This window comes from Eriocheir sinensis, chromosome 37, assembly GCF_024679095.1.
Source record: "Eriocheir sinensis breed Jianghai 21 chromosome 37, ASM2467909v1, whole genome shotgun sequence".
NCBI classification, from domain to species: domain Eukaryota; kingdom Metazoa; phylum Arthropoda; class Malacostraca; order Decapoda; family Varunidae; genus Eriocheir; species Eriocheir sinensis.
Genome location: NC_066545.1, coordinates 6,132,710 through 6,160,357, shown reverse-complemented (window position 1 = coordinate 6,160,357; position 27,648 = coordinate 6,132,710). Strand labels below are relative to the sequence as shown.

The 27,648-nt window shown below is 44.2% G+C and overlaps 1 protein-coding gene across 4 annotated transcripts in view; it reads left to right on the top strand.

The window, feature by feature from the left end:
* Positions 1 to 27,648, top strand: part of LOC127008133 (irregular chiasm C-roughest protein-like) — a 120,287-nt gene that overhangs the window by 35,412 nt on the left and 57,227 nt on the right. For all 4 annotated transcript variants that reach the window (XM_050879769.1, XM_050879772.1, XM_050879768.1 and 1 more), the window contains exons 8-9: positions 58 to 316; positions 10,390 to 10,548. In XM_050879769.1, coding sequence (XP_050735726.1) covers positions 58 to 316; positions 10,390 to 10,548 — 418 coding nt within the window. The remainder of the gene's footprint in view (positions 1 to 57; positions 317 to 10,389; positions 10,549 to 27,648) is intronic.

The following is a 27,648-nucleotide window of genomic DNA, read 5'->3' as shown; positions in this document are numbered from 1 at the left end:
TAACAACAGCACACATCTCCCTTCCTCACTCTCTAACCCCGATCTCCCTCCCCACAGATCATAGGGTCAGGCCAAACACTCGAGGTGACCGTGGGACCCTCAACCGCGGGGGAGTACATCTGCGTGGCCTCCGTGCGGGGCTTCCAGGAGCAGCGCGGCAAGTTGAGGGTCCTCGTCAAGGGGCCGCCCACCATCGTGAGTTCCAGCGAGCAACAGGGGCGCATGGGAGACACCGTGACCATTGAGTGCAGCACGGTGTCCATTCCCAGCCCCATCAAGATTACCTGGACATACAAGGGACGGGACATTGACCTGAGTGAGTGTTTTTGTTGTCGTTGTTTGGGGTTGTGTGGGGAAGAGGAGGAGGTTGTGTGTGTGAGTGGGGGTTGTGTTGTGTGTGTGTGTGTGTGTGTGTTTGTGTGTTTGGGTTCGCTTAATGTAGTGTTTTTGTTTTCTGTTTCTTCTAGTTCACATTTTTTCGCTTTTTCCGGTCTTATTTTTCCTCTGCATCAAGCTCTTTCTTCCTTTTTATGTTGGTTGGTTCTCTCTCTCTCTCTCTCTCTCTCTCTCTCTCTCTCTCTCTCTCTCTCTCTCTCTCTCTCTCTCTCTCTCTCTCTCTCTCTCTCTCTCTCTCTCTCTCTCTCTCTCTCTCTCTCTCTCTCTCTCTTATCTATTTTCTTTTTATCCGCTCCCCTTTTCATTTTTTCCCTGCGTCTCTCTCTCTCTCTCTCTCTCTCTCTCTCTCTCTCTCTCTCTCTCTCTCTCTCTCTCTCTCTCTCTCTCTCTCTCTCTCTCTCTCTCTCTCTCTCTCTCTCTCTCTCTCTCTCTCTCTCTCTCTCTCTTATCCATTCCCTTTCATCCATCTTTACGTCCATTTCTTGCCTACATTTCGTTCCTTTATCTCATCTCGTCTCGTTTGCCTTTCACATTTCGTTATTTTCGGACCTTCATTTTCCTCCCGTTCCCATTACCGCCATCTCCATTAGTTTTTTCCTCGGCCTTCCATTTCCACTGCCTCCAATAGTCTGTCCTTGGATGTTCCTTTCCTGACTCATCTTTTCCTCTTTTAACCTTCACTTTTTCACTGTTTCAATATCACTTTTACCTTCATCTTTCTCATTTCCATTTACTTGCTTCTCCTATCATTGCATCGTCCCTCATCAAACAAGCCTCATCATCTCTCTAATTCCTCTCCTTCCCCTTCGTTAACTAACCCTGCCTTGCCTTTTTCTACGCTCCTTCTTCTTACTATGTTTTGCCTTATCCCTTTTCTTTGCATCTTCTTGTCCTATTCCTCCCTTCTCTTTCGTGTACCCCATTTTCCCCCATCTTTTTTTTCTCCCCCTCTTCTTCTTCTATTCCACCATGTTTGTTTGTTTTCCTTTTTCTTTTATTTATTTTCTCCCAGTTCTCATTCAACCCTCTTTCTCTTTTGCTTGGTTTCGAGTCCTTTCATCTTTCCTTCATTATTTTCCCTGTGTCCTCTCATTTTCTTCCTCTAACACTTCTGCTTACACACATTTTCTTCCACATTTCCTTCATTATCTTTCCATCATCCTCTTGTTTTCTTCCTCACTCTTTCTACTTTTCCACACTTTGTTCCAGTCTTTCCTTCGTATCTTCCTACCATCCTCTCCCTTTCTCCCTCTACTTCTTTCTTCTTCCCCATACTTTCTTCCACTCTTTCCTTCATATCTTCCTACCATCCTCTACTTCTCTTCCTCTACCTCTTCTTCTCTACACCTTCTCTCACTTCATGATCTTTTTACCATCTTCTCCCTTCCTTCCTCTTCCCTTCTGCTTCTCTACACTTCTTATCTTCTCTCTATCCTCTTCTTTTCTTCCTCTATTCCTTTTCCTTCCCCCGAGCTTTCTTCTCACGCTTCCCTCATCTCTTCCCACCACTTTTCTTACTACCTCCTTCATCTACTCCTCCTCTTGCTTCTCCCCCTCTCCTCCTCCTCTTTCCCCCCTCCCTCCACCGCACCAGGGCACCAATAACCTTGACAAGCCTCCCAGTTGACATCCCGCCTCCAGGACTGTCCTTTGGTCTGCCGCGCCAGGGACATGGACGAGCAAACCAATTTTTAGACCATCCCGACCACCGCACTTTAGGGACACACACCGCGGAATGGGCTGGAATGGGGAGAAGGAAACAGAAGCTGGGGAGACGCGGGAATGGGTGGGGAGGGATGGGTAAGGGTGGATGGTAGGGGTAGAGGACAAAATTAACACTGAGGGAATGGTGAAATGTGAGTGGAAGGAGACTAAAGAGTGATAGGAATGGGTGGGAAAGAATAGTTGATTGTGTAATAAAATCTGGGAGGAGATAGAAGTGAGCATGAAGAAATGAGAAGTGATTGTATGTAGACTGGAGAGAATTAAGGAGAAAAATGATGGGCGTGGAGGAGGATGGAGGAGAAGTGAGGGATAAGGGTGAATGAAGGAGCTGAAAGGAATGAGTGGAGATCGATAGCAAAAGAAGAATGAGGAAGATGCTTAAAACTGAGGGAGATGGGAATGCTTTTGAAGGTCTGCAAAAGATAAAGGGGCTGAGGAAGGTACGAAAGGAACGAAGGAAGGAAGAAAGGAAGGAAGGAGGGAGGGAGGGATGGAAGGAAGGAAGGAAGGAAGGAAGGTAGGTAGGAAGGAAGAAAGGAAAGAAGGAAGGAAGGAAGAAAGGAAGGAAGGAAGGAAGGAAGGAAGGAAGGAAGGAAGGAGGGAGGCAGGAAGGGAGGGAAGGAAGGAAGGAAGAAAGGGAAGATGAAGGGAAGAAAAGAAGGAAGATAGGCGTTTGGAAGGGAGGGACAGGGAAGGATGAAAAGATTACAATATTCCCTTAGCACCCCCAACTCCCTCCCCTTCACCCCCTTCCCGCTAAGAACAGTCCCGTGGTTGAGATGGTTAGTCGGTGCAATGAGACAGTCTTAACTTTAGGACTGAAGCTCTTAAGATATTTCCCCTATATTTTGTTTTCTTCCTCTAATATAATTCCTTTTAAGATTAGGATTGTTTCGCTGGACATTTCGATTTTTCTTTTATTACCCTTACCTTTATTATTATTATTATTATTATTATTATTATTATTATTACTCTGAAAACCAAATCCCCTGACCAGCTCTCCGTCACCTGGCCAATTACACCCTTCGCTTCCAATTTTCACACCTGACCGGCTTCTCTCCCTCCTCCTCCCCTTTCCTTTCCTTCTCTCCCACTCCCTCTCTCTATCCTTTCCTTTCCCTCCTTCCCTCCCTCCGTCACCTTACCTCTGTTCCTTTTTCGTTTCTTCCGTGATACCCTTTTCTTCTCCTTCGCTTTCTTTTTCTCCTTTCCCTCCCTCCATACCCCGCCTTCCTTCCTTCTACCCATCCACCCGTTTCTCTCTTCTTTCTCCCTCTTTCCTTTATCCCCATCCTTTCTTCCTTTCCTTCCTTCCTTCCTTCCTTTATTCATTCCTTCATTCATTCCCTCCTTCCCAGGTTTGCAATAATTTTTCTTCCACCTTCCTTCCTTCCTTTCAACCGTCCATCCCTCCCTCTACCCTTCCTCCCTCTCTCTTTCCTTATATCCTTCCCTCCGTTCCTTCCTTCACTCTTCTCTCTCTTTCCTTTATCTACTTCTTTCTTTCCTTCCTTCCTTCCTTTCCTCTCACGCTCTCGATCTACTTTCTCTCCTTCATATTTTTGCTATACTTTTCTTTCCACCTTTCTTCCTTAACCCTTCCCTCTCCCACCCCCTTTTTCTTTCCCTCCCTCCTACCTTCTTCGCTTTCCTCACTTCCTTCTTCCTCCCTTGCTCACCACCCTCCCTACCTCCCGCCCGCCCTCAGGAGTCACCGCCCACCCCCCCGGCACATGGAGGCAGGACTTCCTTTCCACCGCCAAGTTATGTGTTCCAAGCATAATACGCGGACTCTCTTAATTACCTGCACACACCTCTCACCTGCTCCTCCATTACCTGGGGGGGGGGTATTATCTCTCTCTCTCTCTCTCTCTCTCTCTCTCTCTCTCTCTCTCTCTCTCTCTCTCTCTCTCTCTCTCTCTCTCTCTCTCACGTAGTGTCCCATTTTTACGTCATTTTGTTTTGTTTCGTTAATTAGTTGTTTGCTTTCTTGCTTGACTTTCTTGTCGTCCGTGTGTGCAACTTTTTTACTCCTGGTCCTTTTTTTAATACTGTTTTTCTTGTCTACTTTGCATGAGCGTTTTTTTTTTTTTTTACTCCCGTTCGGTGTCCGAGTTTCTTCCTCCTCTCTCTCTCTCTCTCTCTCTCTCTCTCTCTCTCTCTCTCTCTCTCTCTCTCTCTCTCTCTCTCTCTCTCTCTCTCTCTCTCTCTCTCTCCCCCCCCCCCACCCCCTGTTACTGCCATTGTTAGTGCTAAATTCGCTTTATCTTTTTTTCGTCCTCCCGTTTAGGTTTAGTCAGTTGTTTTGGTCTAAAGCAACTCTCTGTTTATTTTGTTTGTTTGTTTTCTCGTTTACTTATTTACTATTTATTTTATTAGTCTCCTTTCCTTACACACTTCCCTCTCCCTCTTTCGTTCACGCGCCAGTCGATAAGCTTTCACACAAATCACTTAATACAACTAACAAACCAATTTCTGAGCGTGTCTGTTAATACTTGAATGCGTGTCTATCTATCTGTTTGTCTGTTTGTCTTACTTCCTGCATTTCTATCCGTCTTTCTGTCTGTCTCTGTCTTTCTGCATGTCTAACTGTCTATCTATCATCCGTCATTTCTTTTTGTCTCAGTCTGTCTACTTGCATTTTTACCTGTCTGTCTATTTGTTTTCCTGCAATTCTGACTCTCTCTTCCTATCTTTCTCATTCTGACTCTTTCATTCTGACACTGTTTTCCTGCCATTCTGACTCTCTTCCTATTTTTCTCATTCTGACTTTCTCTTTCTATCTTTCTCTCTCTTTCTATCTGTCCTCTTGCATGTCTATATATCTGTCTGTCACTTTACCTGTTTTCCTGTCTGTCTTCCTACCTGTCTGTCTTCCTTGCATTGTCTTTGATCGCGTCTAATCAGCGGCCATCCCTCGCCTCGCCCGTCTACCTCAGCGTCAGAGCCGGTGCGTGCTTGCCTCCGAACGACCGCCGCTACCCTACCTGTGTTTGTCTGGATAAGGTTTTTGAGCGCACCTGAACACAGACGTCTCCTCCATACACCTGTCTCCTTCTACTCCTGGTCTACCTTTGCTGTCTGTTCCATTTTCAGTTGTTATATTGTTTGTTGGTTTGCCTGTCTGTGTGTCTGTGTAGGTAAGTAGTTTTTTTTAATGTATTTTCTGTCTTATCCGTCACGTTTCCATTCTCCGTCCCGTTCCTTTCCGTCCAGTTCCATCCTCTCTTCTCTCTTCTCTCTCTCTCTCTCTCTCTCTCTCTCTCTCTCTCTCTCTCTCTCTCTCTCTGTTGGTTCGTCCATCCGTCTGTCTGTCTGCTTTTAAGAGGCTTGCTCTAAGATTAGGAAACTTCACCCTAATCAGTTCACTCTGCTTGCTTCCCTCTCCCATTACTTCTCCTCCTCCTCCTCCTCCTCCTCCTCCTCCTCCTCCTCCTTTCTCTTTCCTTCCCCTCTCGTTCCTCTTCCTCGTCTTCTTCCTTCATTTTATAGTTTGATCTCCTCCTCCTCCTCCTCCTCCTTCCTCTGAAATAGCCTCCTCATCCTCCTCCTTCTCATCAGTCTCCTTCACCTTCCTTCATCTTATTCGTACGCCTCTTCTTAGTCTTCCTACCTGTCCTTCTCCTCCTTTCATCTTTCACAAGTCTCCTCCTCCTCCTCCTCCTCCTCCTCCTCCTCCTCCACATTCCAGTCCTCCTCAACACACTGACAACCTCTTCGTTACCACTTAACAATTATTCTCGTCTCGGCTTTCTCATTTCACTTCCACTTCAACCACCATCATCATCACTATCATCACCACCACAACCAACACCATCATCATCACCTCCTCTTCTCACTTCTCTACCACCACCACACAGTTTCACATATATAACTCGTCCCTCTGCTGTCCAACTTCGTAATGCAAGCGTCACCACGATCTGTATTTTTTCATCTCTTTCAGTAATAAATTTTGGGAAAGGCAACAATACTTTACTTTCTTCCTCATCATTCAAAACCTTTTAACCTTCCTTCCTCTTCTTCCTAACACAAAAACAAATCTTCTCTCCTATTCTCTCTACCCTCAACTCTAATCGATTTCACTCATGCCACTCTGAGCAACACTAAATCTGCTTCTCTCCCCACCACACCATATAAGCTCTAATCCCCATCCTTCCCACCTGTACTGTTGGCGCCCTTCCTTACCTGTCCTCCCTTCCTCCTTCAGGTGCTCAGTTAATCCTAATTCTCCCCAAACAATCTCAAATTCCCCAGGTTCTTTCTCTCTCTCCTTATTGCTCCAAAGTGTTCTAATCCCCTTGTCACTACCCAAAATCGCCTCCTATCTTCCTCGGTAAATCCCCATCTTTTTCACAACATACAAGCTACCGTACTAAAGTCCCTCTCCTCTTCACCTTAAGTCATCCCCACTCCTTCAATAACCTTCTCTCTCTCCTTAGTACTGAAATCCCTCCTCTTCCCCTCAGCTCATCCCCACCTCTTCAATAACCTTCCCTCTCTCCTTAGTACTGAAATCCCTCCTCTTCCCCTCAACATATCCCCACCCCTTCAATAACCTTCCCTCTCTCCTTAGTATTGAAATCCCTCTCTCTCCCCCTCAGCTCATCCCCACCTCTTCAATAACCTTCTCTCTCTCCTTAGTATTGAAATCCCTCTCTCTCCCCCTCAGCTCATCCCCACCTCTTCAATAACCTTCCCTCTCTCCTTAGTACTGAAATCCCTCTCTCTTCCCCCCAGCTCATCCACACCCCTTCAATAACCTTCCCTCTCTCCTTAGTACTGAAATCCCTCTCTCTTCCCCCCAGCTCATCCACACCCATGCAATAACCTTCCTCTCTCCTTAGTACTGAAATCCCTCTCTCTTACCCTCAGCTCATCCACACCACTTCAATAACCTTACCTCTCTCCTTGGTACTGAAATCCCTCTCTCTCCCCCTCAGCTCATCCCCAGCCCTTCAATAACCTTCCCTCTCTCCTTAGTACTGAAATCCCTCTCTCTTCCCCCCAGCTCATCCCCACCCCTTCAATAACCTTCCCTCTCTCCTTAGTACGGCACGCCCTCCTCTTCCCCGCAGCTCATCCCCACCCCTTCAATAACCTTCCCTCTCTCCTTAGTACTGAAATCCCTCCTCTTCCCCTCAACTCATCCCCACCCCTTCAATAACCTTCCCTCTCTCCTTAGTACTGAAATCCCTCTTCTTCCCCTCAACTCATCCACACCCCTGCAATAACCTTCCCTCTCTCCTTAGTACTGAAATCCCTCTCTCTTCCCCCCAGCCCTTCAATAACCTTCCCTCTCTCCTTAGTACTGAAATCCCTCCTCTTCCCCTCAGCTCATCCCCACCCCTTCAATAACCTTCCCTCTCTCCTTAGTACTGAAATCCCTCCTCTTCCCCTCAACTCATCCCCAGCCCTTCAATAACCTTCCCTCTCTCCTTAGTACTGAAATCCCTCTCTCTTCCCCCCAGCCCTTCAATAACCTTCCCTCTCTCCTTAGTACTGAAATCCCTCCTCTTCCCCTCAGCTCATCCCCACCCCTTCAATAACCTTCCCTCTCTCCTTAGTACTGAAATCCCTCTCTCTTCCCCCAGCCCTTCAATAACCTTCCTCTCTCCTTACTACTGAAATCCTCCTCTTCCCTCAACTCATCACCCCTTCAATAACCTTCCCTCTCTCCTTACTGAAATCCCTCTCTTCCCCTCCACTCATCCACACCCCTTCACTAACCTTCCCTCTCTCCTTAGTACTGAAATCCCCCACTCTTCCCCCCAGCCCTTCAATAACCTTCCCTCTCTCCTTAGTACTGAAATCCCTCCTCTTCCCCTCAACTCATCCACACCCCTTCAATAACCTTCCCTCTCTCCTTAGTACTGAAATCCTCTCTCATCCCCAGCCCTTCAATAACCTTCCCTCTCTCCTTAGTACTGAAATCCCTCTTCTTCCCCTCAACTCATCCCCAGCCCTTCAATAACCTTCCCTCTCTCCTTAGTACTGAAATCCCCCTCTTCCCTCAACTCATCCCCAGCCCTTCAATAACCTTCCTCTCTCCTTAGTACTGAAATCCTCTCTCTTCCCCACCCTTCAATAACCTTCCCTCTCTCCTTAGTACTGAAATCCTCTTCTTCCCCTCAACTCATCCCCAGCCCTTCAATAACCTTCCCTTTCTCCTTAGTACTGAAATCCCCCTCTCTTCCCCCCAGCCCTTCAATAACCTTCCCTCTCTCCTTAGTACTGAAATCCCTCCTATTCCCCTCACCTCATCCCCAGCCATTCAATAACCTTCCCTCTCTCCTTAGTACTGAAATCCCTCTTCTTCCCCTCAACTCATCCCCAGCCCTTCAATAACCTTCCCTTTCTCCTTAGTACTGAAATCCCACTCTCTTCCCCACAGCCCTTCAATAACCTTCCTCTCTCCTTAGTACTGAAATCCCTCGTCTTCCCCTCAGCTCATCCCCAGCCCTTCAATAACCTTCCCTCTCTCCTTAGTACTGAAATCCCTCTCTCTTCCCCTCAACTCATCCACACCCCTTCAATAACCTTCCCTCTCTCCTTAGTACTGAAATCCCTCTCTCTTCCCCTCAACTCATCCCCAGCCCTTCAATAACCTTCCCTCTCTCCTTAGTACTGAAATCCCTCCTCTTCCCCTCAACTCATCCCCAGCCCTTCAATAACCTTCCCTCTCTCCTTAGTACTGAAATCCCCCTTTCTTCCCCCCAGCCCTTCAATAACCTTCCCTCTCTCCTTAGTACTGAAATCCCTCTCTTCCCCCCAGCCCTTCAATAACCGTCCCTCTCTCCTTAGTACTGAAATCCCTCTCTCTTCCCCCCAGCCCTTCAATAACCTTCCCTCTCTCCTTAGTACTGAAATCCCTCTCTCTTCCCCCCAGCCCTTCAATAACCTTCCCTCTCTCCTAAGTACTGAAATCCCTCTATCTTCCCCTTAAGTAATTCCCACCTTCTCACTACCAACAAATTCCAATACGCAGATCTTCCATTTCTTCCCCTCAAGTAGTCCCCACTTCACTACCCCCAACCCCCAACAGTATCAAAACCCTACTCTTCCCCAACTAATCCACACCTCACTACCCACACTCCCCAATACTAAAACCCTTCTTCCCTTCTTCTCCCAACTCATCACCATCCCTTCAAAGACCTCCCCAAATTTCTCTGCCTCCCTCCCGCCCTCCCCTTTATGGGCCCTTAATATAATTTCTTTTCCCTCAAAGTTTATCGCCACAGTTTTGAAGCCGTGTTCTCACCCCCACACCCACATTTTTCTTACCAACAAAACACCCATTTGCTCCCCCGCCCCCCTCTCCCCTTCTACGCCCCTTGCCCTCTCCCTTCATTCCCCACACAATACGTTCCCTAACTCCACAAATCGCCTCTCTTACCTCTTGCCCTTCACTGCCTGCCTTCCGTCTTCCCTTCGTCCCACCCTTACTTATTTTTCTCTTCCCTTCTTTTCTCATTTCCTTCACAGACATTTTTTCTTCCTTCTCCTCCTTCTGCCTTCTTTCCTAGCCCTCTTCCTTCTCCCCCTCCTCCCATCCTTCTTTCTCCCCCTCTCCTTTTACCAACCATTTTCCTCTTTTTTTCTCCTCTTCGTTTTCCTCCGTCCCACCATCCTTTCTCCTCCACCTCTTTCTCCCTCTCTCCCATCTCATTCCACAAAGCACTTCCTAACATCACTCTTTCCTGCCAGCCACGCCTTTCCTTTGCTCCTTTCCATCTATCTCCCCTCTGACTCCCCTTCTTATCTCCTCTCTCCCATTCTCTACCTACCCACGGACTACAATCCTTACCTACCTACCCACTTACTCCTTTTCTTTCCCTTTCTCATTCTCCTCTTACCTACCCACTGACTACCTTTGTTATCTCCTCTCCCACTTTCATCCTATCTATCCACTTCTTCCCATCCTTACCGTCTCCCCAACTCTCTTCCTATCGACAAACTTTCTCCCATCCTCACCCCCCTCTCCCACTCTCTCTATCCACTGTCCACTTACTCTTTTCCTTATCCTCTCCCACTCCCCTGCTATCTCCCCTCTGACTCATATTCTCCCCTCTCTTCCACTCTCCCTACCTTCCTATCCACTTATTTTTATCCTCTCCCACTCCCCTTCTCATAATCTCACCCTCTCGTACTCTCCTCCAACCTACCCACTGACTCCCATTTTTATCCTCTCCCCCACTCTCCTTCGTTCTCTCAAACACCAAAGTCAAGGAAACTAACAAGCCTCTCCCTTCTCTCTCTCTCCTCCTGAAGGCGACCCGCGCTACGAGGTGGTGCAGGATGAGCAGGAGGAGGGCCTTCGCAACATCCTGGTGATCCATGACGCCGACACACCGGACTTTGGGGCGTACAACTGCTCGGTGGTGAACGAGTACGGCGTGGCCAGGAAGCAGATCCGACTCAACGAGGAGAGTGAGTACGAGAGAGCTTGTGTTTTTGAGTGTTTGCGTGTTATTTTGAGTGTGTGAGTTTTGAGTGGCTGAGTATAGAAGATTTTTGTGTTTGGATTGTTTTGTGTGTGTGTTTCAGTTTTATTTGTGTGTGTTTGCGATTTGAGTGAGTACAGAAGTTTTTTTCTTAATGTGTATTAGTATTATTTGTGTGGGTTTCTATTTTCAGTGAGTAGAGAAGATTTTTGTGTCCTGTATGTTTTTGAGTGTGAGTTTTTTACGTGTTTGTGAGTGAAAGAGTAGCAGATTTTTTTATGTTGTTATTTATCTATATATACATTATGTGTGTTACGACTATGTATGTATTTCAGATAAAGGGTGCATATACAAGAACAGTAAGTGTTTGGATTTCGCGTTTTTTTTTTTTGGGGGGGGAAGGGGTTTTCGGATGTTTTTTTTTTTTACCTTTTTTTTCACTATGCCGCGCGCGAGCGAATTCCGGTCGTGCTGCAATCTCTCTCTCTCTCTCTCTCTCTCTCTCTCTCTCTCTCTCTCTCTCTCTCTCTCTCTCTCTCTCTCTCTCTCTCTCTCTCTCTCTCTCTCTCTCTCTCTCTCTCTCTCTCATACTGTCTATCTATGAATCTATCTATCCGTTTATCTATCTACCTCTAATGTTACAGCGCTGTCCTAGTAGACCTGCTCTCTCTCTCTCTCTCTCTCTCTCTCTCTCTCTCTCTCTCTCTCTCTCTCTCTCTCTCTCTCTCTCTCTCTCTCTCTCTCTCTCTCTCTCTCCCTCGCTTTAGTGCTTTGCGTGTCCTGCGTTCCATGGCGTCCGCGCATCGGCAAATCGATTAACGGGAGATATTTCTGGTATAAATTAACCGGAAATCAGAAAACCAAAGGAAGGACTGTCCCCAATATATAGAAAGACAAACACTCACACACTCACACACACACACACACACACACACACACACACACACACACACACACAGAGCAGGGGACAAGCAGTTTTTTTCTTCTTAATGTATACATGAAAATAACCAAGAAAAAAAAGCAATAGAGAAAGAGTTAAGATTCTTTCTCTGAATATACAAACAAACAGACAAACACGTAAAGGAAAGTGAGATTACAAGCTAAAAATGAAAAGAAAAAAGAAAAATCACATATCCATTAACTTACATATAACAAAATATACACAATGAAAACTAGACAAAAAGATAAAAGATAAGCCACATTCGTTAATATATCTTGTCTTAAGAAAGAGAAAAAAAGAAAAATACGTTAAAATTACACTGAAAAAAAAAATAGAAAAGCCACCTACGTTATTATATCCTGTCTTAAGAGATTTGACGTGAATGTGTGTAAGAGAGAAGGAGAGAGGGGCCAGAAGGGGGGAGGGGGAGGGGGCGGCGTAAGTTGCGTTATATCGAAGTTTCGTAATATCGGAGGTTCCGCATAATGGGGTGTCGGATAAACAACGACATCGTATATCGGCGACTATGTATACGTGGCTGTTTTGCATACACAGGAGGAGGTGTGTGTGTGTGTGTGTGTGTGTGTGTGTGTGTGTGTGTGTGTGTGTGTGTGTGTGTGTGTGTGTGTGTGTGTGTGTGTGTGTGTGTGTGTGTTGAGTCTTAAAACTATTGTGTGTTATTTAAATATGGTGTAAAATAGCGTTCACAATTTCTTCCTCTATGTGTGTGTAAGAGGAGGTAGGGAGGTTATTATGGGGGGAGAAGGGGGGGGGTGATCAGGGAGGCAGAAAGGGGAGGGGAGGCTGGTGATCCGGGAGGCAGAAAGGGGGGGGGGGGGCTGGTGTGTATGTCTGGAGTAAAGGGATGAGGGGAAGAAAGGGGGGCCAAGGGGAGGAAAAAGGAGTTTGGGGTGGAAAGATAGTGAAAGAAAGGGGGGAGTTGTGGGAATGTGTGTAGGGGTGGAGTATCGTGTGGGAGGGGGAGGAGGCCACGTACACACACACATAAACACACATATACGTAGTTCAGGAATGGGGGATGCCTACACTGCGAGCCCAACACATGCAGCATCTAATCCTATTTACACTGTCATTTCACGCATGCAGTCATGCATAGAGGTATTACCCAACGGAAAGGTCTACGCTCTCTCTCTCTCTCTCTCTCTCTCTCTCTCTCTCTCTCTCTCTCTCTCTCTCTCTCTCTCTCTCTCTCTCTCTCTCTCTCCTCTCTCTCCCAGGTAGTGATGATTTTGAGGTTTGATGTTTGGTATGATTGTTGTTTCTTCTCTCTCTCTCTCTCTCTCTCTCTCTCTCTCTCTCTCTCTCTCTCTCTCTCTCTCTCTCCTGGTAGTGATGATTTTTGAGGTTTGATGTTTGGGATGATTGTTGTTTCTTCTCCCTCTCTCTCTCTCTCTCTCTCTCTCTCTCTCTCTCTCTCTCTCTCTCTCTCTCTCTCTCCTGGTAGTGATAATTTTTGAGGCTTGATGTTCCTGATGATTGTAGTTTCTTCTCTCTCTCTCTCTCTCTCTCTCTCTCTCTCTCTCTCTCTCTCTCTCTCTCTCTCTCTCTCTCTCTCTTTTACGCAAGAGCAATTCCCGTCTTTGGTCACCTTCTCACGCAGCACCTGGGTCTGGGTCTGGTCGGGCACGCTCGGGACCACTTACGAGCAAATCTTAAACTTAGAGGATTTCGTACACGTTCAGGAAATATTTCACCAAATAATTCGAAAACTTTTGTGGAAATTATTCTCCAGCGGCGTAAAATTCGCTCCGGCGGCATTCCCTCCTTCCCCCATTATTCTAAAAACAAAACTTTCCCCACAATTTATTCGCCGTGTTGAAAAATAAAGAGGGAATTATGATGCCTGGACAGCCAACGAAAGCAATTAAACGTCCGGGCAATAAATACATAATGGCGTGGGAAGAAAAGACAAAGACAAGCCATGATAAAAAAAAAAAATAGAGATACAGGCGAGGAAGTCAGTGGGTGGAAATAGCTGGATAAAAAAACAAGGAAATAAAAGTAAAAATAAGGAAGATAAACCAAAGGAAAATAAAACAAGGTAAGCAAGGAAAATAACTAAACAAGGATATAAAAATGAAACAAGGAAAATAAAACCAAGAAAAATAAAACAAGGAAATTAAAACTAGATACAAGTAAAAAAGGAAAAAGAAGGAAAATATAACAAGGAATAAATTAAACAATGAAAATAAAACCAGAAGAAAAAACAAAGAAATATAAACAAGGAAAATAAAACAAGGAAAAGAAAAAAAGAAAAAAATATAACAAGGTAAAAAAGAAAAAGAAAGAAAAAAACAAGGAAAATAAAGTATACAAGGACAATAGAATGAAGGAAATAAAACAGGAAATGGCGTGTTAAAAAACAGAAAAGAAGACGCAGCTGAACACAGGCGAGGGAATCTAGGAAAAAAAATAAAGAGAAGTCAAGTGATAACCTTCAACGAGCAAACATTTTCTCTTTATTTCATTTCACTGGAATATTCTCTTTTTTTTTAACCTGTGTACATTTTCTTTCAATATTATTTGTTGTGATATTTTTTTATGTATTTTTATTAGTCTCTTTTTCATGTCACCGAAATTTCTTTTATTTATAATTTGCGGACATGTTTTTCGATTATTATTTGCTGCGATGTCTTTATTTTACTTTTATTAGTCTGTCACTTCAGCCGAACGAGAAGTCAGTAATTTACGTAATGCCAAAACACACACACACACACACACACACACACACACACACACACACACACACACACACACACACACATAAGTATCCTCTCGAAACTGACCTTTTCTGGCTACTCATTCTTTCTTTTTTTTGCGGGAGCAGCACTAAGCGGGATTTTTCTGTTCTTTAATTTTACCTTTAAGAAGCTTCATTTGCAGTAAAAAGAGAAATAGAGGGAAAACAGAGACAAATGTGAGTAACAATAACACAAGAGACGGCACAGCACGCAGAACAGAAACAACCACATTGGGAGAGGGACGGAAGCAATGAGCGAAACAGCAGAATATATTAGTACCGTATACTTCGACGCCACAAAGGGTGTTTTCCCGTTCATGGTACAGAGGAAGGACGTACATGGGAAGAACGGAAAAAAAAATAATAATATTGCAGCGACCTAATAACCAAGGCGAAGAAAATATAACTGGAAGACTCGTTTTTGATAAGCAATTGACTGAACAAAGTAAAAGAACAATTTATAAATTCTGGCAGATAAGAGAGAAAAAGATAAAATTCATATAGTGAAGCCAAATCAAATATAAGACCCAGACCACAAGACCACAATATCAAGACCACATCAGGAAGTGACGTTTCAAAGGCAAGACTTCCGCAATCTACCTGAACCTGAACCTGAGCATTGTCAAACTACCACCAGGCTCATAAAACTACCCATGGAACTACCAACATAACCTCTACGAAAGCCATGCGTGTGTGTGTGTGTGTGTGTTAACCTCGAAATGTTTGAGACTTTGGGCTTTAAAAACAGAATACAAAATCTTAACAATAATGGTGCGAGCTAAAGAAAGAATTTATAAAGGAGCACAACAAAGAAAAATATAAATAACCACGCAGGAAGAATAAAAACGTGTACGACAACCATAACCATTCTCTCTCTCTCTCTCTCTCTCTCTCTCTCTCTCTCTCTCTCTCTCTCTCTCTCTCTCTCTCGTGTTCCCCTCACCAAAGGAAATACGTAAAATTCCTTTCCTTACGCGGCCCCTTCCATTTTTCCTCCCTCTCCCCCTCCCCTCCTCCCTTCCCTCCATCCCTACTCCCCCTCCCCCCCTCCCCCTCTGGCACACACCTAATAGGCCAACTTCGAAAAACATAAAACAGCGCAATAGAGCGTCGCATCTTTAGACAACAAATTCAAACTATTTTTACCTAATTCAAAAGGAAAACTTAGAGGTACGGAGGAAGGAGGGAAGGAGGGAGGAAGGGTGGGTGGGGAGAGGGGGGAGAGAGGAAGGGAGGGGGGTATATAGGAGGAAGGAGAGAGGGAGGGAGGGGGTACGGAGGAAGAGGAGGGAGGTTGGAAGGGGGAGAGGAGTTACATATGAGGAGAGAGAGAGAGAGAGAGGGGGGCGTGGGGGGGCAGTTAGGTAAGAGATGAAAGGGGGGAGGTGGAGGAATGTAGGAGGGAACAGAAAAACTGGTAGAGCAGGATGAGGAGAGAAAAAAAAAGATAATTAGTAAAAGGATGAAAAAGGAAAATCATCATCAATCTCACTCTTCTTCCTCTTCGTAACTCAGTTCTTTTCTCCTTCTTTTTCTTCTTGACGCAGGAGACACTTGAGAGAGAAAAAAGAAAAGAAAAAGAAAGAGGGGGAAGGGACGAAGTCAAGTAAGTCAGGGTAATAAAAGTGATGACAAGAAGAAAACGGTAACGAAAAAAACCGAGGAAAAAGAGTAAAAAAGCCACAGACGGAGATGGTAGATGAATTAGGTAATAAAACTAGAGACATAAAAAAAAGATTAGTAGGAGAAGCGACAAAAAAAAGAGAAAAAAACATACACGGAGAAAGGAAAAAAAAGATAATGAAACTTTGGACAAAAAAAAGAAAAAAAAGGAGGAAAACAAAACAAAACAAGGAGAAATACAACGACACTTTCATTTAGGTAATAAAACTGAAGGAAAAAAATAATGATGAGACAGCTAGAAAAAAAAGAAAACGAGAGAGAGAGAGAGAGAGAGAGAGAGAGAGAGAGAAGCGAGTGACAGAGACAGCCGGAGGAATGAAATGAAACCCTATTCCCGTTTTCCTTGGAGTCGACGCGGGGCCGCTGAACGTTGAGGGGGTGACTGTTGAAAGTTTGATTGTTAGTTCGTAGTGACGCGCCCCGCCTCCCATTGTTGACTGGAGCAGGAGAGGAAATAATGACCAATTGTGAGAGAGAAGACACCAGTGCAGAGGCGGAGGAGAGCAAGAAAGAGGAGAGAGGAGTGAAGAGAAGTGGAGGCGTGGAGAAAGGAAAGAGTAATGAAGAGATGGAAGTTGGAGGAGAGAGGAGAGCTATATGAAGGGAAGGAAAGCGAGAGAGAGGAGAGAGGAAAGAAGAGAGAGGAGTGAAGAGAAGTAGGGCGTGGAAACAGGAGAGAATAATGAGGAGATGGAAATTGGGAGGAATGGAGAGAGAAATGAAGAAATTAAAAGTGAAAGAGAGAAGAGAGGAAAGAAGAGAAGGAAAGTGGATGCGAAGAGAAGTAAATACAGAGAATGAAAGTGGGAGATTGGAGAGAAAATAAGATAGGGAAAGTGAAAGGAGAGAGGGATGATGAGAGGGAAACTGGAAGAGAGGAGAGAGAAATGAAAAGAAGGAAAGTGGGAGAGCTCGGAGTAATAAAAAGAAGAATAGAGGCATGGGAAAGACAAATGAGAGAACAGTAGAGACAGATGAATGGAACGCTAAAGAAAGTAACTAAGGAAAATAGGAAGATAAGGTGGACAATAAATGAGATGAAAAACGGATGGAATAGAAGAAAACAGAGAAAATCGACACTTGTAAATAGGACAGCATTTAGGAAGAGAAGTAAAAAGAGAAGGAAAGGAAAGCGGAAACTGAAAGAATATGAACAATGATATTAAGAAGAGGTGGAGAAGGAGAAGGAGGAGGAGGAGGAAGAGGAGGAGGAGGAGGAGGAATAAGACTTTCAGAAATGCATCCACTTAGGTTAAGGGAAACTTCACGAGATCAAAGGAGGTAAACGCAAGGATTAAGATCATGCTCTCTCTCTCTCTCTCTCTCTCTCTCTCTCTCTCTCTCTCTCTCTCTCTCTCTCCCTTCGTCTTTTTTCGTTGTCTTCATTTCCAAGCTCATGAATAGACAGATAAACAAACATATGCAAAGATCTAGAGGGTGAGACAGAGGGAAAAAGAGAAAAGGGAACTAGGGATGAAGGAAAAAGGGAGAAGGGAGACCAGGGGAGAAGGAATGAGGAATAGGAGGAAGGAAAGAAGGAAAGAAGGGTCCAGCAAGAACATTGGAAGGAGGGAGGGGGATTTAAGGAAGAAAGGAGGAAGGGAGGGAGTAATACAGGTTGAGGAGGAAAGAAAGGGAGAGGAGAGTTGAGCGGTGTTAGGAAAGGAGGACCGGAAGGAGAAAATGAAGAAAGGAGGGACAAAGAGTAAAGAGAAAAGGTGCAGGAGAAAAGACGGGTAGAAGAGAACAGTATAATGAAGGAGGAAGAGAAAGGAAGAAGAGAGTGAGTGAGTGATGCAGTATATACAAGGTAAAGAGGGAGGAGAGGGGAAAAGAGGAGAAGAAAGAGCAGAGAGAGAGGGATAGGAGAGGGAAATGAGGAATGAGAAAAGGAAAAATAGATGGGACGTTAGGAAGAGAGAGAGAGAGAGAGAGAGAGAGAGAGAGAGAGAGAGAAAGGGGGGGGGGCGGCTATCTCATCAGCATGTATTAGGCTTGTGAAGGTTGACGCCGAGACGAAACAACGCCACTTGGTGCATCCTATCGCCGCCTGCAGGAGGAGGAGGAGGAGGAGGAGGAGGAGGAGGAGGAGGAGGAGGAGGAGGAAAACAGAGGAACAAAGCATGCCTAAACTGTGAAAAGCACAACAGAAGAGCAGGAACACTAGAAGAAAGAAGAGGAGGAGGAAGAGAAGGAGGAGGGGGAAGATAAAAGAACACGGCATGATAGAATGAGGTAATAGATAGCAGGAGGTAAAGGAAAAATTAGGAAAGAGGAGGAGGGAGGAAGGAGAAAAAGATAGGAGGAGAGGAAGGAGAAGAGGAGGAGTGGTGCGATGGAGAGAGAGAGAGAGAGAGAGAGAGAGAGAGAGAGAGACAAAAGGAGAGAGCACACACACACACACACACACACACACACACACACACACACACACACACTCTCTCTCTCTCTCTCTCTCTCTCTCTCTCTCTCTCTCTCTCAACGATGTATTCCCGCCATTGACAGAAAAACCATTAGTGGGACTCGATTATATAATGTTTTTCCTCTCCTTACTCTCGCTAATTACAACCCCCTGCCCCTGCCCTCCCATTCCCCCCACCCGTAGACCCCCTTCCTCCCCACACCGCACACTTATTCACCTTGACAAATTACCTTCCTTTCCTCCACTCACTTTTCTTCTTCTTCCTCTTCTTCTTCTTCTACTTTTCGCCATTTCATTCTGTCTCCTCTTTCATTTCATCACCCTTTTTACCGTCACTCCATCTTTTCCGCTCAGTTACTATTTTCTCTTAATTTTCTTTGTTTTTTCTATTCTTTTCCTTGATTACTTTTTTTCTCTTATCCTCTATTTTCTCATTTTTTCAGATATACTTATTTTTTCTTCATATTTGCTTTTTTGTCCTCCACTCCTCTCTCTTTATTTCTTATTTATTTTTTCCCCCTCTTTCTCCTATGTTTGTATTTCTCTTCTTATTCCTATTTTTTTTTCTTTTTCTCTACCTTTTCTCTTTTATCTACGATGTTTATTTTGTTTTGTTTTTCTATCTGTTCCTTGTCTTCCTCTTCTTCCTCCTCATCCTCTTTCTCCTCCTTGCATGTCTATTAAACTCCATCATATTCATACTCTCTGCCCTGTCTTCCTCCTTCTTCTCCTCCTCCACCTCCACCTCCACCTCCTCCTCCTCCTCCTCTTCCTCTTTTCCCTGCTCTTCTATGTCTTTCATCGTTCTCTAATTACCATCTTTTCCATTTTCTTTATTGTCTTCCCCAAAAATAGCCGCAGTAGAGAAAAAAACGGAACATCAAAGTACAAAGTGGGTGGTTAATCTTTTTTTTAATTCCCTTGGTAATGACTACGTTGAGTTTTAGTGTGTGTGTGTGTGTGTGTGTGTGTGTGTGTGTGTGTGTGTGTGTTTCTTCCTTTTCCAATTTCCTTTTCCTCCTCTTGTCTTATACTCTTATCTCATTTCCTCCCCGTTACTTTTCTTTCTTTCTTTCCTCCCCCTCCCAGTCGCTCTCTTCTTCTTCCCCTTTCCCTCCTCCTTCCTTTCGTCCTCTATCCTCTTCACTCTCCCTTCCTTTATCACCCCCATACTGTTTGTCTCCTTCCCTCTTTCTTCGCAAAAAATAGATCTCCCATTCCTTCCTTTCTTCCTTTCCACCTCCTTTATTATCCCCAGTTCTTCTCTCTTTCCCTTTCTCCTCATCCTTTCCCCTCCCCTTCTCATTCTCCCCACCCATTTCCCTTTCCCTTCCTCTTTCTTCCCACCCATTTCCTTTTCCTTCCTCGTTTTTCTCCGGCCTTTCAATTCCCCTTCCTCTCTCTCCCCACCCATTTACCTTCTCTTCCTCTTTCTCTCCCCATCTTTTCCTTCCCCTTCCTCTTTCTCCCCACCCATTTCCTTTCCCTTCCTTTTTCTCCCCACTCATTTCCCTTCTCTTCCTCTTTCTCCCCTACCATTTCCCTTCTCTTCCTCTTTCTCTCTAAACATTTACTTCCCCTTCCTCTTTCCCTACCCATTTATCTTTCCCTTCCTTTATTACCAGTATTTCTCCCTTCCCCTTCCTCCCCGCTCCTTTCCCTTCCCTTCCTCCCTCCTGCCCTTCATAGCAAACCAGACCGAAGCTTCGAAACAACACTCGAGCAAAGCCCCAAAGCCTCACGAAACACAGAAATGGATAATCAGGAGGGTACTTGAGAGAGAGAGAGAGAGAGAGAGAGAGAGAGAGAGAGAGAGAGAGAGAGAGAGAGAGAGAGAGAGAGAGAGAGAGAGAGAGAGAGGGAAAAAATAACTAAAAAAGGTACAAAAAAAGTGAAGTAAAAAAGGACTAAGAAGATAAAAGGGAAGGACGTTGAACCAGACGAAGAAGAATGAAGAAGAAAGGAGAAAGAAATGAAGAGAAAAAGGACAAAGAAACAGAAAAAAGGGAGAGAGGAGTTACCAGAAAAGGAAAGTGTATAAAAAAAAAGGAAATAAGAAAATAAATGGAGAAACGTTGAACCAGACGAAGAAGAGAAAAAAAGGCGAGAAAGAAATGACGAAAAAACGGGAAAGAAAAAAGAAAGAAAATGACAGGAGGAAAGAAAATCCGGAACCTCATTTGCGTGACAAGAAAAACAACTTCAACACGTCAGGAAAGAAAATAAACAGAAAATAAATAAAAAAATAAATTAAAAAATGAGAAAGAAAAGTACATCGAGAGAAAGCCGAGGAAGAGATAAACGGAGGAGAAAGAGAATACAAGAGACAAAAAAAAATAAGAAAGAAAATGCAAAACAGGGAAGATAATGAAGATAAGATTGTGGAGAGATGTGATAAAGGAAAGCAAACAAGGAAGAAAACAATGATATAAAGATAAGAGAAGGGAGCAATGATCGATGAAGGAGAAAGAGGGCGAAAAATGGAGGAGGAGGAGGAGCGAAGACAGTAAAAAGACGAATGACTGAAGGAGGTGAGTGGCTCAAGTTAATGAAAGGCGAGCAACAGGAGGCGAATAAGGAAGAGAGGAAGAAGGAGGGAATGAAGAAAAATGAATTAAAATGAGGAGCAGAGACGAAAGAGGAATAAACGCTCGAGACAGAAGAGAGGAAGGAAGAACGGAAGCCAATAAGAAAAGGAAAGAAATGAATAAAAAGTTGAATAAAGGATGAAAGAAAGGAAGAAAGTTGGAGATGAGAAAAAAGAATGAAAAAGAAGAGCGGGAATGAAAGAAGGATAAACGTACGAAATGGAGGAGAGAACGGAAAAACGAAAGTCAACAAGAAAAATTAAAGAAACAGGGGAAAAAGTAAATAAAAGAAGAGAGGAAGAAGGAGGGAAGTGAGAAAAATGAATGAAAAAAATAATAGGAACAAAAGATGGACAAAAGCTGATGACGAAAGACAATAGGAAAAGACAAGCAATTGAGAAATCATGAATAAATGAAGGAAGGAAGGAAGAATGAAAAATAAAATAAAGGTAGAAAAGAGAGGAAAAAAGAAAGGAAAAAGACAAGTAATTAAGAAAGCATGAATAAATGAAGGAAGGAAGAATAAAAAAAATAAAATAAAGGCAGAAAAGAGAGGAAAAAAGAAAGAAAAGAAGAAAAGTACGATCATCAACTACTCGGTCATTATCCAGGAGTCGGAGGAGGAGGAGGAGGAGGAGGAGGAGGGGGGGTGGGTGAGTCAGGTAACTTTCCCCGTAACTCTGTACAGTAATTAAGGCGCCCTGAGACCCCGCCCATCACTACCTGTCTCCACCTCCACCTGGCCGCCTCTACCTGGCTACCTGTTACTTCCACCTACACCTGACTTCCTACACCTGCCTACCTGTACTACCTGGCTATTTGTTTTCCTCCATATACACCTGATTATTATTATTATTATTATTATTATTATTATTATTATTATTATTATTATTATTATTATTATTATTACCTACACCCGACTATCTTTACCTGTGCTACCTGTTCCATCTCCTACACCTGGCTGTCCCTTTCTTCATGTCTTTAGCTCCACCTTCAGCCTTCGTTTCTTGACCTCCTTCGTTTTCCTTCCTCTTGCCCCTTTTTTTGCCCCTCTCCGTTTTCCTCCTTTCCTTGCGCACTTTTTTTTTGTCCCACTTCTTGTCTCTCTTCCTCCGCCTCCGCTGTCTTCTCTTCCTTTCATTTGTGAGTCTTAAAATTTCGGATGTTTGATTTTATTCATTTTTGGTTCTCTTTTGCTCACGTGAGCGAATTCTTTACCTTTATTATTCTTATCGTTATTACTATTATGATTGTGGTATTTTGTAACTGGGCTTAATTATAAAGGTTTGTGGTATGTCTGATGAAAATATTAATAAAACACAAAGAGAAAATTAAATTTAATGTACCTCAACCGCAATTATACGAGGCATTCATATCGTAAAGCTGTAAACACACACACACACACACACACACACACACACACACACACACACACACACACACTTCCCTATAACTATTTCGGAAAGACTTAATCGCAGGTGTATAAGTAGGAGGGCGAGGAGGAGGAGGAGGAGGAAGAAGAGGAAGATGTGGATATGGAGGAAGAAGATGGTGACGATGACAAGAAAGCGAGCGAAGAGGGGGAAGAGGAATATAAGGATATGGAGGAAGAAGATGGTGACGATGACAAGAAAGCGAGCGAAGAGGGGGAAGAGGAATATGAGGATGACGATGAGGAAAAAGATGACGATAAGGAGGAGGAGGAGGAAGATGACGATGACAAAGAGGAGCGAGGTGGAGGCAGTGCAGAGAAAAGAGGAAGTGAAGGAGGAGGAGGAGGAGGAGGAGGAGGAGGAAAACAGGTACAAACTCAAAATTCACCTAGAAAACTAAGGCAATTTTCTCATCACCTTCACTCCGTTCCTCAGTCCGTCCATCAGTCAGCCAGTCCGTCAGTCAGTCCATCAGTCAGTCAGTCCATCAGTCAGTCAGTCCGTCAGTCGAACAAATAAACAAAAGGAACGAAACAGTCGACGAAAAAAAAAAAAAAAACTTCCTCGTCTCGTCCCGCCAAACTTTGCAAGGAAACACTACAAAGGAAGACGGAAAGAAAAAAACAATAACAAAAACAAAAAGAAAAAAAATGGACTCCCTATGAAAGAAGTGTGCATGATTTTTTTTTTAGTATGCACAGAATATTAAAGAAAGAAATGAACAAAAGAAAAATATACAACGGATAACCTTTCTCTCTCTCTCTCTCTCTCTCTCTCTCTCTCTCTCTCTCTCTCTCTCTCTCTCTCTCTCTCTCTCTCTCTCTCTCTCTCACTGCAAAGAGAATAAAGAGAATAAGAGAATGAAGGCTCAAGAGGATGGAGGGGTGGGGGTGAGGGTGGAGGGGAGAGGGGTGGATGTAAGAAGAAGGGTAGAGGAAGAGGAGGGGGAAGATGGAGGGGAAAGAAGAGGGGAGAGGAAAGTCCTGAGAAGGGTGTAGGTAAGGAGGGAAGGTGGATAGGTGGGGAAAAGGAAGAGTAAGAAAGAGGACGGGAAAGAGATCAGGGAAGAGGAAGAGAGAAGAGAAGGAAAGAGACAAAGAGTAAGAGGGAGAGAAAGAGAAGGTGAGGGGAAGGAAGGAAAGGAAAAGGATGCAGGTAGGGGAGGGAAGGAAGAAGAGAGAGAGGTTAAGGAGGGAAGAATGAGGTTGGGAAAGGAGAGGACGAGGAAGAGGAAGAATGTTATGAATCGGAAGCGGAGGAAGAGGAAGAGCAAAAGGAGAAGGGTGATAAAATAAAGGAGGAAGAGGAGGAAGGAAGAGGAAGAGAAGGAAGAGGAAGAGCAAGACGACAAGGAAGGGGAAAAAGAGGAGGGATGAGAGGAGGATGAGGAAGACGGTGGGGAATCGAAAGGGAAAGAAGAGGAAGAGCAAAAGGAGAAAGGTGAAAAAATAAAGGAGGAAGAGGAAGAGGAGGAAGGAAGGGGAAGAGGAGTCAAAACACGAAGCAATTCATTGAAGCTTCGAACGGTGGCTATCTGCTTCCTGCCTTCTTAGGGGGGGGGGAAGAGGGGGCCAAGGAAAGGGGGAAGGGGGGAGCTAATAGGTGGGAGAGGAAGGAGGGGGGCGGGGGAGGATTAAGTCGAAGGCGGATTAGTGGTCGAGTTGAGCCAGGCGGAGCAAAAGTTCAAAGTTCAAGACAGACGTTCGAATCCTTTAAAACACCGAGATCCGCTTCGTTTCGCTTCGTCAGACCGGAACGAAGCTTCTCTCTCTCTCTCTCTCTCTCTCTCTCTCTCTCTCTCTCTCTCTCTCTCTCTCTCTCTCTCGTCGTAGTTATGTATTTTGAGGTTTGAGGGTGGGATAGCTCTAGCTCCTTCTCTCTCTCTCTCTCTCTCTCTCTCTCTCTCTCTCTCTCTCTCTCTCTCTCTCTCTCTCCGGGCCGATCCGATAGCCGCTCTTTTTTCTCCTATTGCTTCGCTCATGTTTGGGCTAATGAATGTTACGCAGCGGCCTTAATAGCGCAATAACCTTCGCTAACCGCCGCCCGAAAAAATACGAAAACTCAAACTTGGGAAAACGAAAAAAAAAATATATGAAAAGTAAAGTTCGGGATACTCAGCGACGTCGACACACACACACACACACACACACACACACACACACACACACAGGTAGAGAGAGAGCGAGAGAGAGAGAGAGAGCTGAGTCAGACCAGGTAAAAACTTTTTTTTCTTTCAGGTAAAGTTAGGTATGGTCTTGTTTCTCTCTCTCTCTCTCTCTCTCTCTCTCTCTCTCTCTCTCTCTCTCTCTCTCTCTCTCTATCTATCTCTCTATATCTATTTATCTATCTATCTATCAATCTATCTATCTCTTGCTTCTGCTGTTGGAGGTAGGAAGAGAAGGAGATGGTTATAAAGGAAGAAGAAATGATAGCTACAGTGAAAGGGGTGGAGGGAAGGAATGAAAGAAGGAGTACAAATGAGAAAAATGGCAAATAAAAGGTGGATAAAGGAAGGGTTAGGTATAATGAATAAAAAAAAAATAGCCGAACACAATGATGGGGAAACGGCAAGACGTAGACTTAATTAAATATGGAAGAGGAAGAAATAATTTGTGACAAGACAAAAAGACAAAACAAACGAAAAAAAAAATATGACAGAAAAAACGTGAGAAAGAAAGTGAATAAACAAAAAAATCAACATAAAAAAGAAAGATAAATAATAAAGAAAAAGAAATGAGAAAAGTAAAACGTAAAAACAAAAGAAGTGCAAAACTAAGCAATGGACGTCAAAGGAAAGGGAAAGAAAGAAAGAAAGTAAGGCAGAGAAGGAGGAAGAAGGAGGAAGAGAAAAGAAGGGTTGGGGGGAGGGGGGGAGGGGTGAAGGGAGGGGGAGGCGGGAGTGTCATAAATGTAAACAAAGTCACAGAGTATTGTAGGAGTGAGCGGAGGAATGGCGGAAGCAGGGAGGAGAACAGAGAGAAGGAAAGTGGAGAAAGAAGGGAGAGAGGCAGATGCAATTGCTGGGAGGAGAGGGAGGGAGAAGGGGGGAGAACGGGGAAAGGCAGAAAAGTGGAGAAAGAAGAAAGGAGAGGGGAGCAGCGGTAGAGAGAGAGAAACAGGAGAGGCAAAGCAAGGGATGAGAGGAAAGAAAGGAGTTAGAGGTTAAAGGTGTGTTATGGCAAAGGGTTAAAAAATAGTAAAGGAGGAAGAAGAGGAGGAAGAGAAACAAAGAAAAGGTTAACAGGGAAATAAGGGAAGAAAAAGGGAGAGGAGAAAAGATAGGTAAAAAGGTTAAGTAGAATCAGGCAAAGAAGAGAATATAAAACAAAAGAAGAAAGATGGGAAAAGGGAGTCAAGGATTAGTGAAGAATAAAATAGAAGTAGAGAAAGGCAGGAGGAGGAGAAGATAGAGAAGGAAGGAGAAGTAGAGGAGGAGGACGAGGAGGAGGAGGATAAAATATTGATGGTTTAAAAGGAAATGAGAAGGGAATAGATGACTTAAAAGGGGGGGAGGGTAAAGGGGCATTAAAGGTGAATTTGAGGAAGGGGGAAAGGGGAAGGTATAGAAGAGGGATGATAAAAGTGGAAAAGAGACCAGGAAGAGGAGTAAAAGTAAGAAGGCATGAGAGAAGAGAGAGAAAAGGGAGAGATAATGGAAAGGGGATGAGGGAGGAAAAGGCATGAAGGATAAAGGTTAAAAGGAATAGGTAAAAAATAAAACTGGAATGGAGGGAGGTAAGGAATGAAAGGGTAGGAGGGAAGGGAAGGGGAAGGAGGCATGGAGGGTAAACGGAAGGGGTAAGAAAGGTCAAAGAAAGGTGAGGAGGTGAAATAAGAGAAGAGAAAAACGAAAAAAAGATGTAAGGAGGTGAACATGAGAAAGATGAAGAAAGCAGGAGAGGGTAAAAAGTAAGGAGAGGAGAAAAGGGGGAATGATGGAGGAAGAAGGAAAACAAGAAAGAGAAAAGAAGAAACAGAGAGGGAGATGAATATAAGAAAAGTAAAGAAACCACCGGGGAAGGAGGAGAAGGGAGAGGGAGGGAAAGGAAAGTGGAGGAAGAGAAAGAGAAAGAGAATAAAACGAAGGGAGGTGAATATGAGGAGTATGAGAAAGAAAGGGTAAATAAAGCAGAGAGAGGGAAGAAAGAAGGAGGAGAGGAGGGGAGGGAGAGGGAGGGAGAGGGAGGGAGAGGAGAGGGCACAAAAAAAAGGGAAAATGAAAAATATTAAAGCGAGTATGAGGAAGAAAAGTAAAGAAAAAGGGAAGGTAGAAGAGAGGAGGAGGAGAATGGGAAGGAGAGGGAAGGAAGGTAAAGTGGAGGAAAAAAAGTTAAAGAAAACATTGGGAGAGTAGGAAGAAGGAAGAGAGAAGGGAGAGGGGGAAGGGAAGGAGGGAAGACGGGGGAAGAGTACGAAAAAAAAAAGATAAAAGAGAAAAAGAAAGGTAAAGAAAGCAGTGGAGCGAGGAAAGAAGAGGAGGAGGGAAGGGAGAGAAGGGAGAGTAGGGGGGTAGGAAAGGAGGGGTGTCAAGATGGGAGAGATAGGTGAAAGGGGGAGGAGAACAAAAAAAAATAAGAAAGGAAAAAGGACAAAAATGAAGACGGGTATGAGGAAAAAAGGTAAAGAAAGTGGAAGGGAAGAAAAAAGAGGGAGAGAAGGGAAGGGAGGGAAGCGAGAGGGGGCGAAGAACGGAGGAGTGTCAAGATGGGGGGAGAGGGGGGAGGGAGGGGGACAGGGGGGGGGTCAAAGTCAGGCTGTATCTTGGAGGCGAGACTCAGACGGCGAAAGTTTGTTGACACTTGTGACGTCAGAAGGGCGGCGCTCCCCATCCAGGAAATTAGACTCCCAGCGCTCGTGTGTGTGTGTGTGTGTGTGTGTGTGTGTGTGTGTGTGTGTGTGTGTGTGTGTGTGTGTGTGTGTGTGTGTGTGTGTGTTCTCAGTTCTCAGTTTTTGTCTCGAGAAAAAAGAAACTGATACAGATATATTTGTTACCTATTATTTCCATTCTTTTTTTTTTTTTTGTATAAGAGATAAAAAAAAACCATACAGATAGATAAAGTTATAAATGTTTTTTTTTTCTTAATGCTGTATAGAAATAAATACACAACGACAGGATGATATAGAAACAGAAATGACAGATAGATAGATAGATAGATAGATAGATAGATAGATAGACAGATAGATAGATAAATGGATAGATAATCAAATTCGCTCCGGTGCTCGTATCTGAGTGCGTGCGTGCGTGTATGTGTATGAGAA